General features: G+C 37.1%; 1 protein-coding gene across 1 annotated transcript; it reads left to right on the forward strand.

The window, feature by feature from the left end:
* The first annotated feature begins 1,210 nt into the window (after positions 1–1,210).
* LOC108666461 (protein disulfide-isomerase A3) lies at positions 1,211–6,909 on the forward strand. Its single transcript, XM_018153341.2, has 10 exons — positions 1,211–1,434; positions 1,801–1,888; positions 2,578–2,698; positions 2,982–3,113; positions 3,326–3,533; positions 3,992–4,124; positions 4,637–4,800; positions 5,151–5,379; positions 5,787–5,915; positions 6,261–6,909. The coding sequence occupies exons 1-10, from the start codon at positions 1,292–1,294 to the stop codon at positions 6,363–6,365; spliced, it is 1,452 nt and encodes a 483-aa protein (XP_018008830.1). The 5' UTR covers positions 1,211–1,291; the 3' UTR covers positions 6,366–6,909.
* Positions 6,910–14,217: the final 7,308 nt, after the last annotated feature.

The following is a 14,217-nucleotide window of genomic DNA, read 5'->3' on the forward strand; positions in this document are numbered from 1 at the left end:
CGAATAATATGTATCTCGATGTTGTAGCATGAAAATCCTAGGAGATAGATTTCTACAGTACCCCCTTTTTGGCTGTTTTCTAAGAACTTCAGGTTTTATTTCATTTTTACAACACTTCTCTTTTACTTCATTTCTTGTTGTTTGTTTGTTTGTCTGTCTGCCACAAATCTTATAATCAATATTTAACACACTTCTACCTGTCCAATCAATCTGAAATTTTGCACACTTGCATTAAGTTGGAGACAATGCATGAATCAATTGACAAAATAAATAATTTTGAAAATTAAAAAAAATTTTCAATATTAAAAAAAATTGACAAAATAATATTGTCAGCTAGGTACAAATGTTTTAAATGACATTTGACACACTTCCACCTGTCCAATTGATCTGAAATTTTGCATACTTGTGTGAAGTCAGAGGCAATGCATGAATCAATTGACAGAATAAATAATTTTGAAAAAAAAATTATATATTAAAAAAATTTGAAAAATTAATTTTTTTAATTTTCAAAAATAAAATGAGAAATTCATTGTACATCTTTAACATTGGAAACACTGGATTCCTTAAAAGCTTTAGAAATGTATATTGTTAAAAAAATTTATATGAACAAAAGTCTTTGATTAGCTTTATGATTTACATATATGTACCAAGTTTCAAAGTGATCCGTCTGTTTATAAAAAAGCTTTTCTGGGATTCAGATGCTCCCCTTAAGACAATAGTCACCCCAAATTATAGTGAAAAATCAGAGATTTTTTGGAATCGGTTCATTTTACATCACTTCTCTTTAACTTCACTTCTTGTTTGTCTGTCTGCTACAAATCTTATAATCAATATTTACCACACTTCCACCTGTCCAATCAATCTGAAATTTGGCACACTTGCATAAAGTTGGAGACAATGCATCAATCAATTGACAGAATAAATAATTTTATAAATTAAATTTTTTTTCATTATTGAGGGGAGCGTCTGGCCAAAATTTGGGGATTTTGGCTTTTCCAGTTTTAGTTTCATCTTAAGGGGAGCGTCTCCCGAAAAATCGAAAATTTTCACTTTTTGGGTTTTTACACTCATTTTAAAGCTTAGAAAATTACGCTTCTAACGAGACTAAACTTGTCTCTCTACGTCGTCTGGTTCTCGTACACCAGCCAACAGAAGCAAGCCGGTACCGCAAGCCAGCCTCAGCAGGTAACCAGCACGCTGGCAACCGGCTTTCACTGTGTACGTACCCTAAGAGAGGTCACACCGGTGTAAACATTGAGCTGTGGAATTCAACGTTTACAGCACATTTACGATGGAATTAAAACTAATCATCGTTGCATCTTTGTTGGCATTTGTAGCTGCTGAGTCATCTGATGTGCTTGAATTGACAGATGCTGATTTCGACAGCAAACTTGCCACAATTGATACCGCTCTTGTAATGTTTTATGTTCCTTGGTAAGTACGCTGTACAATGCTATTTTAGTTAGCTATAGATTCATTCGATTCGTAGACTTGAAATGGTTTCAACTTTGCCGGTTATGAAGCATGATGAATCATTCAGATTTCACTTTGTCTTAGTATTTTATATTTAAATCGTCCAACACCTTACATTTTTATCACAATCCATTGAGAATCAACCATCAATAAGACTTAAGAGTCTTAAGACTAAACTCTGAGGCTCTGAGTGAGCCATCATGTTGTGAGTTTATGTTGGAATCGACCGTTAAACTTCCGTTGGCTTGTTCATCAACATTTCAAAAATATTCTATTGATGAAATTATTAAACCATACTTTTTCTCAATGCCTTCTATTTATGTACAGGTGTGGCCACTGCAAAAGACTGAAGCCTGAATTCGCCCGAGCATCTACAGACCTCAAAGACAACGACCCTCCTGTGATCCTTGTTCAGGTGCTTTTACAACATGCCTAATGGTTGATATTTGTGAACTTTTGTTGTCATTGCTTCAGATAATTGCAAATATGTTTATAGTCAGACTTGTCATGAGCTCTAGCTGCTCTACAGCATCTAGGACTGCTACTCTACGGTCCTACATTAAGTCTGAATGGCTTAATTGTCAATTTGTCAGTAATAAGTAACTGACTTGATTTTTATAGGGAATTTGGCAGAGTAAATTAATTTTAAAAGTTGGATCATAAAATTACTTGCATTGATATAACAAACTATTTCCATATCACAAAATTTGCATTATAATCACAATTTTTGTCTCTTTTAATGTTTAAATAGTGAAGTTCATTGATGCCTAGGTCCTGGCCTAGAGAATAGAGTAAATTTCTACCTCTCCCATCAAGCAGCAAACAGAAAGACTTCATAGGTAGGTATGCCTTTAATGTCTGTAAGTGAAATGTGTTGAGTGCTCTTATTTTTTCCTTTAGCGTTTGAAAATTTGGATGATGAATAATCTTTTCAATGAAACCAGGCCTGGCAGGCCACGTTGTGGTCAGGATGATTTCTTTGAACTTTCACTTTCTTCAAATTTTATTCTTGTACAGCACTACTTTGAACAATCCAAGAAATCTTAGATTTTCCATGTATTAGGAAAAAAGCGAAGAGGAAGTTAAAATAATGCTTTTCTGCAGGTGGATTGTACTGAGGCTGGCAAAGACACCTGCAGCAGGTTTGGTGTGACAGGCTACCCCACTGTGAAGATCTTCAAGGGAGGTGAACTCTCCTCTGACTACAATGGCCCCAGAGAATACAGTGAGTGTCAAGCATGGTTATTTTTTTCATTCAGTCATAAATCTGATGTCATTTGATCGAAATGCACTAAAAATTATCTATTGGTTTTCTTAATGCAATACTTAAGGCTGAATAATTGCAAGTTATATTTAATATTTTATTCTCACCTCCCTATATACTCTTATTACTCTCATTCTTATGATAGCGGCGATGATAAATCTGCTGTTGTTGAGTGCACCAATCCTGTAACAGGTCCAGACAACGTGCCATGCATTGATATGCTCATGCCTGCGTTTTGTTTCAGATGGTATTGTCAAGTTCATGAAGTCTCAAGTTGGGCCTGCATCAAAGGAATTGAAGAACTTGGCTGACACTGAAACTTTCTTGGCCAAGAATGAAGTTGGCGTTGTTTACTTTGGTGATGGCTCTCTTAAAGGTGAGTTTGGTGGGGGTGACTATTAATTCTGGTGAGAATGCTCTTTGATAAAGCTGTCCCAAATCTTTTCATTTAAATTAATTTTTTTCTGTTTGACTGTAATTAATTGTTTGCCAAATAAACATTTGTTTTATGAACTTCACACGGTGAAGGCTTTACCTCAGTTTCAATTCATTTGTTAACGCTTTCTACTTTGTTCCTGTTTTTTATAGCTGTTTTCCTGAAGGCCGCTGACATGATGCGCGAGAAAATTAGGTTTGCTCACGTGTCAGATGAAGAGACCCTGAAGAAATACGACGCCAAGGATGCCATCATCCTCTTCAGGCCTAAGGTTATGAGCAACAAATTTGAGCCTGACTTCGTCAAGTATGAAGGCTCTGAGGATAAAACTGAGATTAAGAAGTTCATCAACGAAAATTAGTAAGTGTACAATAGTGATATATGTAACTTAACTTGTTGAAACCGTCAAATGCGTTGAGTCTTTATGCATTGTTGTGATTACCAATGTATTCTTGAGTAATATGAGTATCATGTGCTGCACTTGATAGCCACCAGTTGAAATTGAGTTATTTCATTTTTATCGTACAGCTCCTCCCTCAATCTAACACCTTTTAGATTTATTTGATCCGTATTATAACTCACATGAACGGCGATGATGCAAGTTTTATCAATTTTATTAATATAATACCGTATTATTATATTATATTAATATATCATTTTTTAATATTAATTAAATGGCATATTAATTTTCTGACTGGACACATATTTACAGCCATGCAGATATTTCATTTCAAATTCTAATGGACTCCAATCTGTGTCCATGGCGTGGCTCTTTTTCCACGTTTGAGTTTGTTCTTCTGATCGATGAATTTTGACAGCCATGGCCTGGTCGGTCTGCGCACAACAGATACATCAGGGGACTTCATCGCACCGCTGGTGATCGCTTACTTCAATGTCGACTACGTCAAGAACCCCAAGGGCGCCAACTACTGGCGCAACAGAGTTCTCAAGGTTTGTGTGTCACTGGCATGGCCTCTTGTTGAGGCATCAGGAATGAGGGCAAAAAGTAGACATTAGAGCATTAGCAGATGTTAAGCCAAATCTACTATTGCCAATGAAGAATGAGTTTTTTTATAATAATTAATATTTTGGCTAAAGAAACCGTAATATGAAATGTCGGTTGACACCTAAATTGCTTTGCATTCATGAGATGATTACTTGAAAATTATCCAATAAAGAGGTAGTGCCTCATCTTAGTTCATTCAATTGTGCAGGTTATTTGGGTTCTTCTATTTAAATCTTGCTTATTCTTATTTGGTAATTGGCTCTACAAGCTTTTATTTCTTAAATTCTGTCATCAAATTCTGCAATCTCGACTGATATTTATGTTCTTCCTATCTTCCCAAATATGAAATTGTCGAAATAACTGCTGGTTATGTAATTTCATACTGGCAGCTCGAAATTATTTTCTTCTCCCGTGTGAAATTGTCATTCTAATTGCATGTTTATCTAACTTTAATTAGGTCGCTCAAAATTACAAGTCCGACTTCACCTTCGCGGTTGCAAACAACAACGACTTCGCGCACGAGATTGAAGAGTTTGGCCTGTCCTACGTGTCGGGGGAGAAGCCTGTGGTATGCGGCAGGGATGCCCAAGGGCAGAAGTTCGTCATGAAGGATGAGTTCAGGTAATTCCTAACTTACTTTATCAAGTATGCTCGTAGCTAATTGTGAGTTGCAAATACTATATCAATTATGAGTTTGGGTTGAAAAATCGTTCATCATTATTTTGTAAGTGAAGTAATAGAAATAGAAATTTGTTGTACAGAGACCTATAATATCGGCAAAGCCTCTGAGTTGCTTCAAATTCCAAGCCAATATCAGCGGTTCTGTCAGTTTTCGAGCTCAACTTTTTCATCACAATAATATATTTTAATTTTCTCACTGTTTAACTTGATGCTCCTTAAAACTTCCAAGCCAGAGCAGTCGCGCTGACCAAAGTTTTTTCACCTTTATTATCTGGAAATTATTTTTTCAGCCTGGAAAGCTTCGAGAGCTTTTTGAAGCAGCTGAAGGCCGGCGAGCTGGAGCCTTTCGTGAAGTCTGAGCCCATACCTGAGATCCAAGGCAACGTGATCGTGGCGGTGGGCGAGAACTTCGATGAGGTGGTCACCAACAGCGGTAGGGACGCGCTGGTCGAGTTCTACGCGCCATGGTGCGGCCACTGCAAGAAACTCACCCCCATTTATGATGAGCTCGGCGACGCCGTGAGTCCGCGCGTCGCAAATCAATCATGCTGCCTTACTATCTTGAACAATCTAAGTATACGTAGTGGCCAATTTCTCGTCTGTGATTAGTGGATCTAGCCTGAAATACTGCCAGTGATTGGCAGACTGAGTTGCGAACCCCTGAAATATTTTTGATAGTATGGAACCATTTGAGTTCCTCATATGCTCAGTTGTCAATTTCATTTCATTGTTTGATAGTAATTTTCTATGCACATGTTAATCCCTCACGTTTGCAATTGTTCATAATGATGGTCTATATTTTAACCGTTGAACTCAGTTTTAACCAATATACTACATTATTTTAGAATAGTTCTGCCCAACATAATGGTTCCTTCCCTACCCAGTTTGGTCTCTGTAAGCAGGAATGATTTTCTGTTTTATTGCAGATGGCTGGCGAAGATGTTGACATCATCAAAATGGACGCTACTGCCAATGATGTCCCACCAGCGTTCAATGTCAGAGGTTTCCCGACCTTGTATTGGAAGCCTAAGTCCGGCAAGCCTGTGCCTTACGAGGTCAGTAACTCATAACATGTGTTACCCGTCGTTTTGTTTATTTGATTTGAATGGCGAGTTTCCGGTATGAAGCACAGACGTGTCTTCAAGACTAACTACTGATGAGGCTTTTCATGGGGAAATCTACTGCATGTAGGTTTTACCACTTGCAGCGTGGAGCTATGACAATTAATTTCTTAATTATTTTAGCCTAGAATTAATTTTGAGAGCAAATATGTTTTATTTTCTTTGTATGTTTCGTTATGATCTATAATTACGGTATAATGTAAAGTTACGTGTAAAAGACATTTGCCACTAGAAATTTTATTCATTACTAACCAAGAATCATGATTTGTTGATGTGCAGGGAGGGCGAGAACTCGACGACTTTATCAAGTACATCGCCCAGCACGCAACTGACGAGCTCAAGGGCTACACGCGTAGCGGCAAATCCACCAAGGACGAGCTGTAATTCTTCACCACCGTTCTCTGTGTGGTGTACCGATAGCATTTTTACTTCATGCGTACTGTGTTGCCCCTTTTCTGTGGTCGCGTTGTGTTTCATGTGTGCAGATGATGCACGTTTGCCGCGTTACATTTCCAAGGTTGGCGTGCAGACGGCACAATGTGCAGCGCAAGCCAATTATGTCTGATAAAATGAATGTTCCGCGACTGCCAGTGGCCCTGCAGTTCGTTGATTTATTTAGCAGTTAAGTTCGCGCATGCGTTTTATTTTTTATTTTTGCTTCTCACTTGACTTATGTGCGAGTGCGTACCCAAGCTTAGTGTACTAGTTTGAATCGATTAATTAGTCACTGTCCGGCATTGTTCGTATGAATAGTTCGATCAGTATTGCTGAGTAATCATTCCTGATGACTGGTTGGTGCGCCTAACTCTCTTGAAATTAATTGCATTGATATGTTTCATTTTTGTTTGTACATCACCCAGGCTTTTTTTCAAGCCTATCGGTGATAGTGCCGTTAGCCGGTCAAGTGAACATTAAGTGGAGTTTTGTACGTAAATTGTTTTATTTTCCCTCGTGAGATGGAACTCCTGTAGAGAGAAATCGCGTCATTTTGGATGAGATTAGTAAATCCAAATCCCCTTTCGACCCCTGAGCTGTAATGATGAAAGGATGCCAGGTTCCTGTGGACATTTTCTACTGAATCTTTTTGATCTCATGGGCGAGAATGTTTAAAGTGCTGATGTCTGGACGCGCNAATGACATGTCACTAAGTAACTTTGGCTGTCGTGTGCACTAGCTTATAATGACATATCACAAAGTTCCTTTGGCTGGCTGATATGTGCACTAGCTTATAATAACATATCCCAACAAACAGCTAAAAATAATGAACTTATCATAATAACCAGGTACAAATATGTTCCTTTGGAGTTAACAAAAGTGAAGCTACCCAAGTATAGCTACACTCTACTTAGTCTACTACAATTTATGGTCTTTTATTGATATACGACAGGCAAGCAAAAATGCAATCAGTGATTATTATCAATGCAGAAAGTCTTTCACTGATGAAACTCTATGAAGCAGTTTTTGCAGAGTTACAGCAGAGATGCAGTTTGGAGTATTCACATTCTACGGCAGGTCTTGCTTCTTCTCCCTTCTTCGAGCACACCTTGACACCTGCCCCTGGACACATTGAACTGAGGCCAAAGTTCTCCTACATTAGACAATCTCACTGAAGCTGGAGTCGAGAAGTCACTCTTTCTACGTCTCTTGCAGCTTGCTGTTGGCTTGGTTGAAAATGTTGAGAGTCATGTGCCCAGTTCTTTCCAGTAATCCAGGAGACTAATCGTTCGGTGTCCAGCATCTCTATCTAGCATAAATGAATTGATTATGGCCATGTCAGGCAATCAAAAGAAGATCCAATGCCAGCATTTGATGTTTTTCTTGTTGATGCCGTACAACTGACGTAGTTGGTCATGCCTATCAAGCCCTCTCATGTGTTCAAAGTAGTCTTTGATGGCGAGAGGATACATCACAATTATTTTTTGACTATATTTTGCAGATGGGAAACTGTTGAAATTTCAATTCCATGTAAGTTTGAAATCAGATGAACTGCTTTCGAGTCCATCCACTTGAAACAGTTATTCCTTCTTGCGTTGTTGAGATGCAGCAATCAGTGGCATTTTCTTCAGAAGTGATCTGTATCACAAATTGTTCATCATCGTCGGACGAGGCTGCTATATTGTGAGAAAGCACTGTAATGTTCTCTGCAGGTTCATGGCCACTCTCAACATCAGCATTAGAGCTGAAATTACTTTCAATTTCTTCCAAGATTGAAGCAATCTCCTCGTCCATTATAGGTACCTCCTTGTCATATTTACCTGAAACCGAAAATATTTATCATTACAACAAATAAACAGATCGCTCTCAAACCATGACATGGTATAAAACGAAACCAAATGAAAATCATCCATATAAAATTCATAACAGAAGCACATATACTGAGTGTTATCATAAAATATACTCAATGAAAATTGGATTTTTCTGTATGAGTTTGTTATTGAAATCCGTAAACTGCCATATATCAGTCAATAAATTTTATAAAATGCAATTACATGGAAAAATTTTGGAATATATATGACTAAAAAACATATACCGAGTATTCTAAATCAATAAAGCAATATAATACACAGCAAAATTGGATCATCATGAATGAGTTTATAGCATCACATAACATTGCAACCTCATACCACCAGGACATCTCAGTCCCACCTCAACCAGAGGGATAAATTAGTCCCACTCACATTTATGTATATATAATCATTATTGGTGTATGACACTTGATAAAACACACCTCTTTCCACTTACTAATACTTTAGCAGTAAACTTGCCAAAAATGGTAGCAGTTCATCACACAGTTCTTTGTATAGGCTGAAAAACACAATGGGCAAAAATCATACTCAGCGCATCCAGCAATCACTTGATGCTCAATGATGTTTGTTGCGGTGCTAACTTCGCCAGATGTCACTATATTTTAGTGCAAAAGTGTTTCTAATATGTCCCAGTGGTTAACTGCGCCTCTAATGTTGTGCTGTTGGCAAGTTATATGGTAAAACCAAGAGCGGGACGCCACAGTCACGAAAGGGTTAAATATGAATGTGCAGCAACGGGCCGCAACGCCATCACACATGAACATATATCTGCATCGACATCAAGTTAATCAGATTTCTAACGCGTTAACCCAGGTTCTAAGAGTTGGCATAGTTATGAATATTTATTTATTATTCATATTTCATAGATCACAATTCGGCTGGACATCATATGATCATAATCAGGACATGAGTTACAAAACTGAAGAATAGAAGGTGACAAATGACAATCCAGTAAATCCACATGGCTTGAGATTGGTGCCTTCTAATGCCAGACAGGAATAATGGGCAGATTTTTCAGAATACCGCGGGTGAAAAGAGGCTCTTCAAGGGTGAAGTTGGAAAATCGCGGGTGAAATTTTTGTCCTCCCTGGTGCTTCTCGAAAATCGCGGGTGAGATTTTACTGTTCTCGGGCAATTTTATGAAATCGCGTGTGAACAGCTGCTACCTACCGCAGTATGGAATTCTGTATAGGTAATATATTATCATGTTAACAGTAGAAAATGTATCGAAAAATTTACCACCTTACACCTTCCACCGAAGTGACAATTGATACTCTTACACTCCAGGGTGCAGAGAATGATAAAGATTTGAAAGATCTTCGGAGACGAATTAGCAGACAAATTTACATATCCGAAGATCTTGCCGACGCCATTTACCAATCTTCCCAAAGCTTCGGCGACGCAGCAAAGTGAGCCAACCTTCCAGAAGCTTCGGTGATGCTGCCAATGATGCTTTCTGTGAGGCTACGTTTTCCGCAGAAGCAGAACGGAAGAAAAACAAAAGAACGAAACACCAATGAAGTCTAATGAAGGACTGATTTTGGCAAATAGTACAAAGTTCAGGAGGTTGGAGGGAGTTTTAATTTTGAAGGTTCATAGCCTCAGAGTTATATTAAATTTTGATCCACCTAGGGTCATCCTGAAAGTCTAACCACTACTCTGAGAAAATTTGTACTTGCTACTTAAAATTTACCATGTCCATTTTATTTACCAACTTGAAAAAAATAATAAAATCCATAATTTCCAGTAAAATTTGCATAAAGAGCGGCCATATGAAGCACTGAATTTTCAGCAAAAGAAGCAGGGATTGCGTGAGTCTTTAATTAAACTTTGTAACACGCAACAGACTCTGAAATATTCAATTAAATTACTAACTTTAAGAAGTGTTTGTTCCTTAACAATTTGTCTCTAAGTTAAATTAAGCAAACGAACTAAACAGTAGGGTAAACGCGGTATATTCCAACATCGTGGGTAATTCTGACACTTCTCAATTTTTTTCCTTTATATTAAGTTTTGTCTTGCGCTTAGTTCCACGCATTTGTTGATGGTTGAAATAGTGACGTCACACTCTTGTGCGCCATACTATTGCCAAAACACTAGGTCTGGGGCACTCTGTGAGACTGGGCCATCTGGCGGGAAAATGTTGAGATCCAAACTTCCAAAGAGAGACAGTGCGCGTCCGGCGTCACCCAGTGAGAACATCGAAAAACATGTCAAAGTTGATAGATGGCCTTGCTCTACCAAATAGTGATAAACTGTTTGTGTAGAAAAAATATTATGGTTCGAGACTTTTAAATTAATCTGTGAATATATTAGGAATCTTTTAAGTATACTTGTATTTGCTGATTTCAGGTGGTAAAAAAAATTAATAGATGATTAAGGTAAGAGACGGTTTTAGACACAAAAAAACTAATTCCAAGTTTCTGACAGCTTGGAATTAGACACACACAGTTCATTCCAAGCTCTGTGCAAAAATTAAAATTTTCCTAATTAAAAGCTTAATAGCTCTTGATTAAAAGCCTAATTAAGTAGTGTTCAATATTTAATAGTGTTCTAATTCCAAGCTGTGTCATATTCCAATGCAGCTCACACAGCGATCGGAATTCAAACACAAGAGTGTCGCAATTACAAATTAGTAGAGTTTGAAGCGCGGCCAGAATTAGTCTCACAAAATGCCAAATTTAGTCACACACAGTGTTGGAATATATGGATTTGGTAGGTTTGCATTCTAAAGGCTTTTAAATATATATGGCAACATTTTGTGACGTTTCATTGTTGCTGGCACGTAGTGCGGTGTTTTGAGAGTGACGTAAAGCAAACAGAACTCAAGTTGGCCATTGGGTGATTTTTTATAGCCATTCATTTCTTGCAACATCCTTAATGTGTCAGAATATACCGCATTTACCCTAGGAAGTAATAGTGTCTCACGACTAAGACAACAGCGAACCGAGTTCAATGTGATGCACACTGCCAAGGACATTTGGAGGAGCAAATGATACACAAACATTTACCACAAATGCATGTCTCAACTGATTGATGTCCGGTGACCGTGACCATTGATGCTGCATAGCTGCATTTTCACGCGATGGTGCCAATTATTATTAAAATTAGAAATAAAATTACGCACTTAGCTCATTTTTATTCTACAGGTGGGTATATTTGTTATATGTTGAAATCAACACTCATGTTTTCATTAAATTTTATAGTTATATTTTCCACCACCCCCAGGGGGGCGATATCGCCCACTTTGGGAACCACTGTTATAGACTATAAAAATCCTTTCTTCTGCCAATATAGTACAATATTATATCTTTTTGAGTCATAACTTGTGTAAGATTTTATTGGTTTGTATTTTTGCAGCTTATAGAGTCTAATTTATGTTAGGTTATTTTGGTAGCCCAAAATTTATTTTTGAGCTCTAAAATTTTAAGTGCAATGCATTTTCTTAACTAGTTACTACAATAGCTCTTCTATCTATCAAATCAAAATAGATTTCACAATGCCAAAATTTAACATTGAAAGCAATAATAATTGATTTAATTGTCAGCTTTTGGTGAGCTAAGCTTGAAGATTTGAGTGAAATAAAAAATAATTATTGAAATCAGTTTTGTATACTTGATGACTAATTATTATATTAAGATCTTTTGGAGTCAGATCAAGCAGAAGAGTTTTACTTGTGAACATCAGAATTGCCAAGTTAGGTTGGGTAGATGATAGATCCTGCAGAACAATTCAAGACTTAACAACTAGATCTTTTTTGAATTTTGGAGCTACAAGATTCCTGCTCAATTATCTAATTGTTGCCAATATAACTTGCCAATAGTATACAATTGAGCTGTGATATTCCAAAGCACAAGATTTGTATGGCATCTGTCATCATAAAATTGTGCTTAGAATGTCATAGATAGAATCGTGCACCGGGCAACATAGAATGAAAAGTAATTAACCTAAACTATGATTCATTTCTCCAAAAAATATGATGGTTGTCACTAAAATGTTCCTTTCTGTTTCTTGTATGTTTTTTATGATCTTTTTTCTAGTGAATGAATTTACTGGGCCCAATTCAGGGTTGGTGATTTTTCTTTATTTTTTTTTAAATCAAAGAAGTCAAAAGATTTTATAAATATAAATAAATTTTATTTATTTATTAATTTTTTTTTGTTTTTTTGAAAGGTTATTTTTTATGTTGCAATTAAAGAAAAAAAGTGGTCTAAGTTACCCCATTTTACGGTACCATTTAGAATACTTATGTTTTGAAAACAATATCTGGAAGATGGTGGCTGTTAGCTGCAACTCACTGTTGGAGTCGTTCTCAGAGGAGGGAATAACTGTAACAGTGAATTCCTATCCGATCGCTATGCTGCAATGTTGCAAAATTTCTTGCGGCCCATGATGGAAAACATTGTTGAAAATGAAGCATTGGGAGATGGGTGGTTCCAGCAGGATGGGGCTACAGCTCACACAGCCCGAATGTCACTCAATGTTTTGAAACACATTTTCTCAAACTCTGAGGGGTGATTTACAGTGGCCTGCGAGGTCACCTGATTTGAGCATTTGCAATTTCTTTCTTTGGGGACATCTAAAAGAGAAAGTGTTCAGAAGTCGCCCTCACACCCTACCACAGCTTAGGGAACGGATTATTACAGCAGAGGGTATGACCATACCTCGCCATATGTGTGAACGTGCTGTAGAAAACTTTCGAGAACGACTCCAACAGTGTGATGCAACTAACAAACCCCATCTTCCTGATATTGTTTTCAAAACATAAGTATTTTAAATGGTATGTTATGCTAATCTTGAGGAAAATGAACTTTTTTCTTTATGTACCTCCATTACTCTTTTATTTTGCCTCAAAACTGTTCAATCAGTTCTGCCCCACCCTGTATAAGCTAGCTAACACATTTAAATTGTATATTGTAATCGATATATAACAAATAGTCTAATAGTTAAAGACTACTTATAGCCTTTTAAGAATTAGCTAAGCTGCTAGCTACGTACAATGTATTGCACACTTGATGCCTCTGTACCTACCAAAAACATTCAATTTATTGGAACCTAATACACACTAAAGGCAACAAGTTTGTATACCAATTTGTCATTCATAGTACATTTATACTAAACCATGAATAACAATACCTCAATATAAATTAAAGACTCACTCAATACCTATATTTAAATATATGAAAAAATAAAAAAAAAATAAGAAAATAAAAAAATCATGATTTTTTTAAATCCAGTGATTTAATCATTTTGATTTAATCATTTTGATTTAATCATCTTGATTTAATCATTGCCAACCCTGCCTAAAGGTCAGCATAACATACCATTTAGAATACTTATGTTTTGAAAACAATATCTGGAAGATGGGGGCCGTTAGCTGCAACACACTGTTGGAGTCGTTCTCAGAGGAGTGAGTAACTATGACAGTGAGTTCTGATTGCTATGCTGCAATGTTGCAAAATTTCTTGACGTCCAGGATGGAAAACATTGTTGAAAATGAAACATAGGGAGACGTGTGGATCAAGCAGGATGGGGCTACAGCTCACACAGCCCGAATGTCACTCAATGTTATGAAACGCATGTTCCCAGACTCTGAGGGGTTGGCCTGTGAGGTCACCTGATTTGAGCATTTGTGATTTCTTTCTTTGAGGAATCTAAAAGAAAGGGTGTTCAGGAGTTCCCCTAACTCCCTACCACAGCTAAGGGAATGGACTATTGCAGAGGTTATGGCCATACCTTGCCATATGTGTGAACGTGCTGTAGGAAACTTCCGAGAACGACTCTAACAGTGTGATACAGCTAACAAACACCATCTTCCTGATATTGTTTTCAAATCATAAGTATTTTAAATGGTATGTTATGCTAATTGCGAGGAAAATAAACTTTCTTCTATATGTACCTCCATTACTCTATTATTTTGCATCAAAACT

The sequence above is a fragment of the Hyalella azteca genome, unplaced genomic scaffold (genome assembly GCF_000764305.2).
Source record: "Hyalella azteca isolate HAZT.00-mixed unplaced genomic scaffold, Hazt_2.0.2 contig93, whole genome shotgun sequence".
Classification (NCBI taxonomy): domain Eukaryota; kingdom Metazoa; phylum Arthropoda; class Malacostraca; order Amphipoda; family Hyalellidae; genus Hyalella; species Hyalella azteca.

Bases quoted from the DNA above. Each gene is read 5' to 3' on its own strand.
- LOC108666461 (XM_018153341.2), top strand. From the start codon at position 1,292: ATGGAATTAAAACTAATCATCGTTGCATCTTTGTTGGCATTTGTAGCT. The intron at 1,435-1,800 runs GTAAGTACGCTG...ATTTATGTACAG, and splicing joins GTAATGTTTTATGTTCCTTG to GTGTGGCCACTGCAAAAGAC. The intron at 1,889-2,577 runs GTGCTTTTACAA...GCTTTTCTGCAG, and splicing joins CTCCTGTGATCCTTGTTCAG to GTGGATTGTACTGAGGCTGG.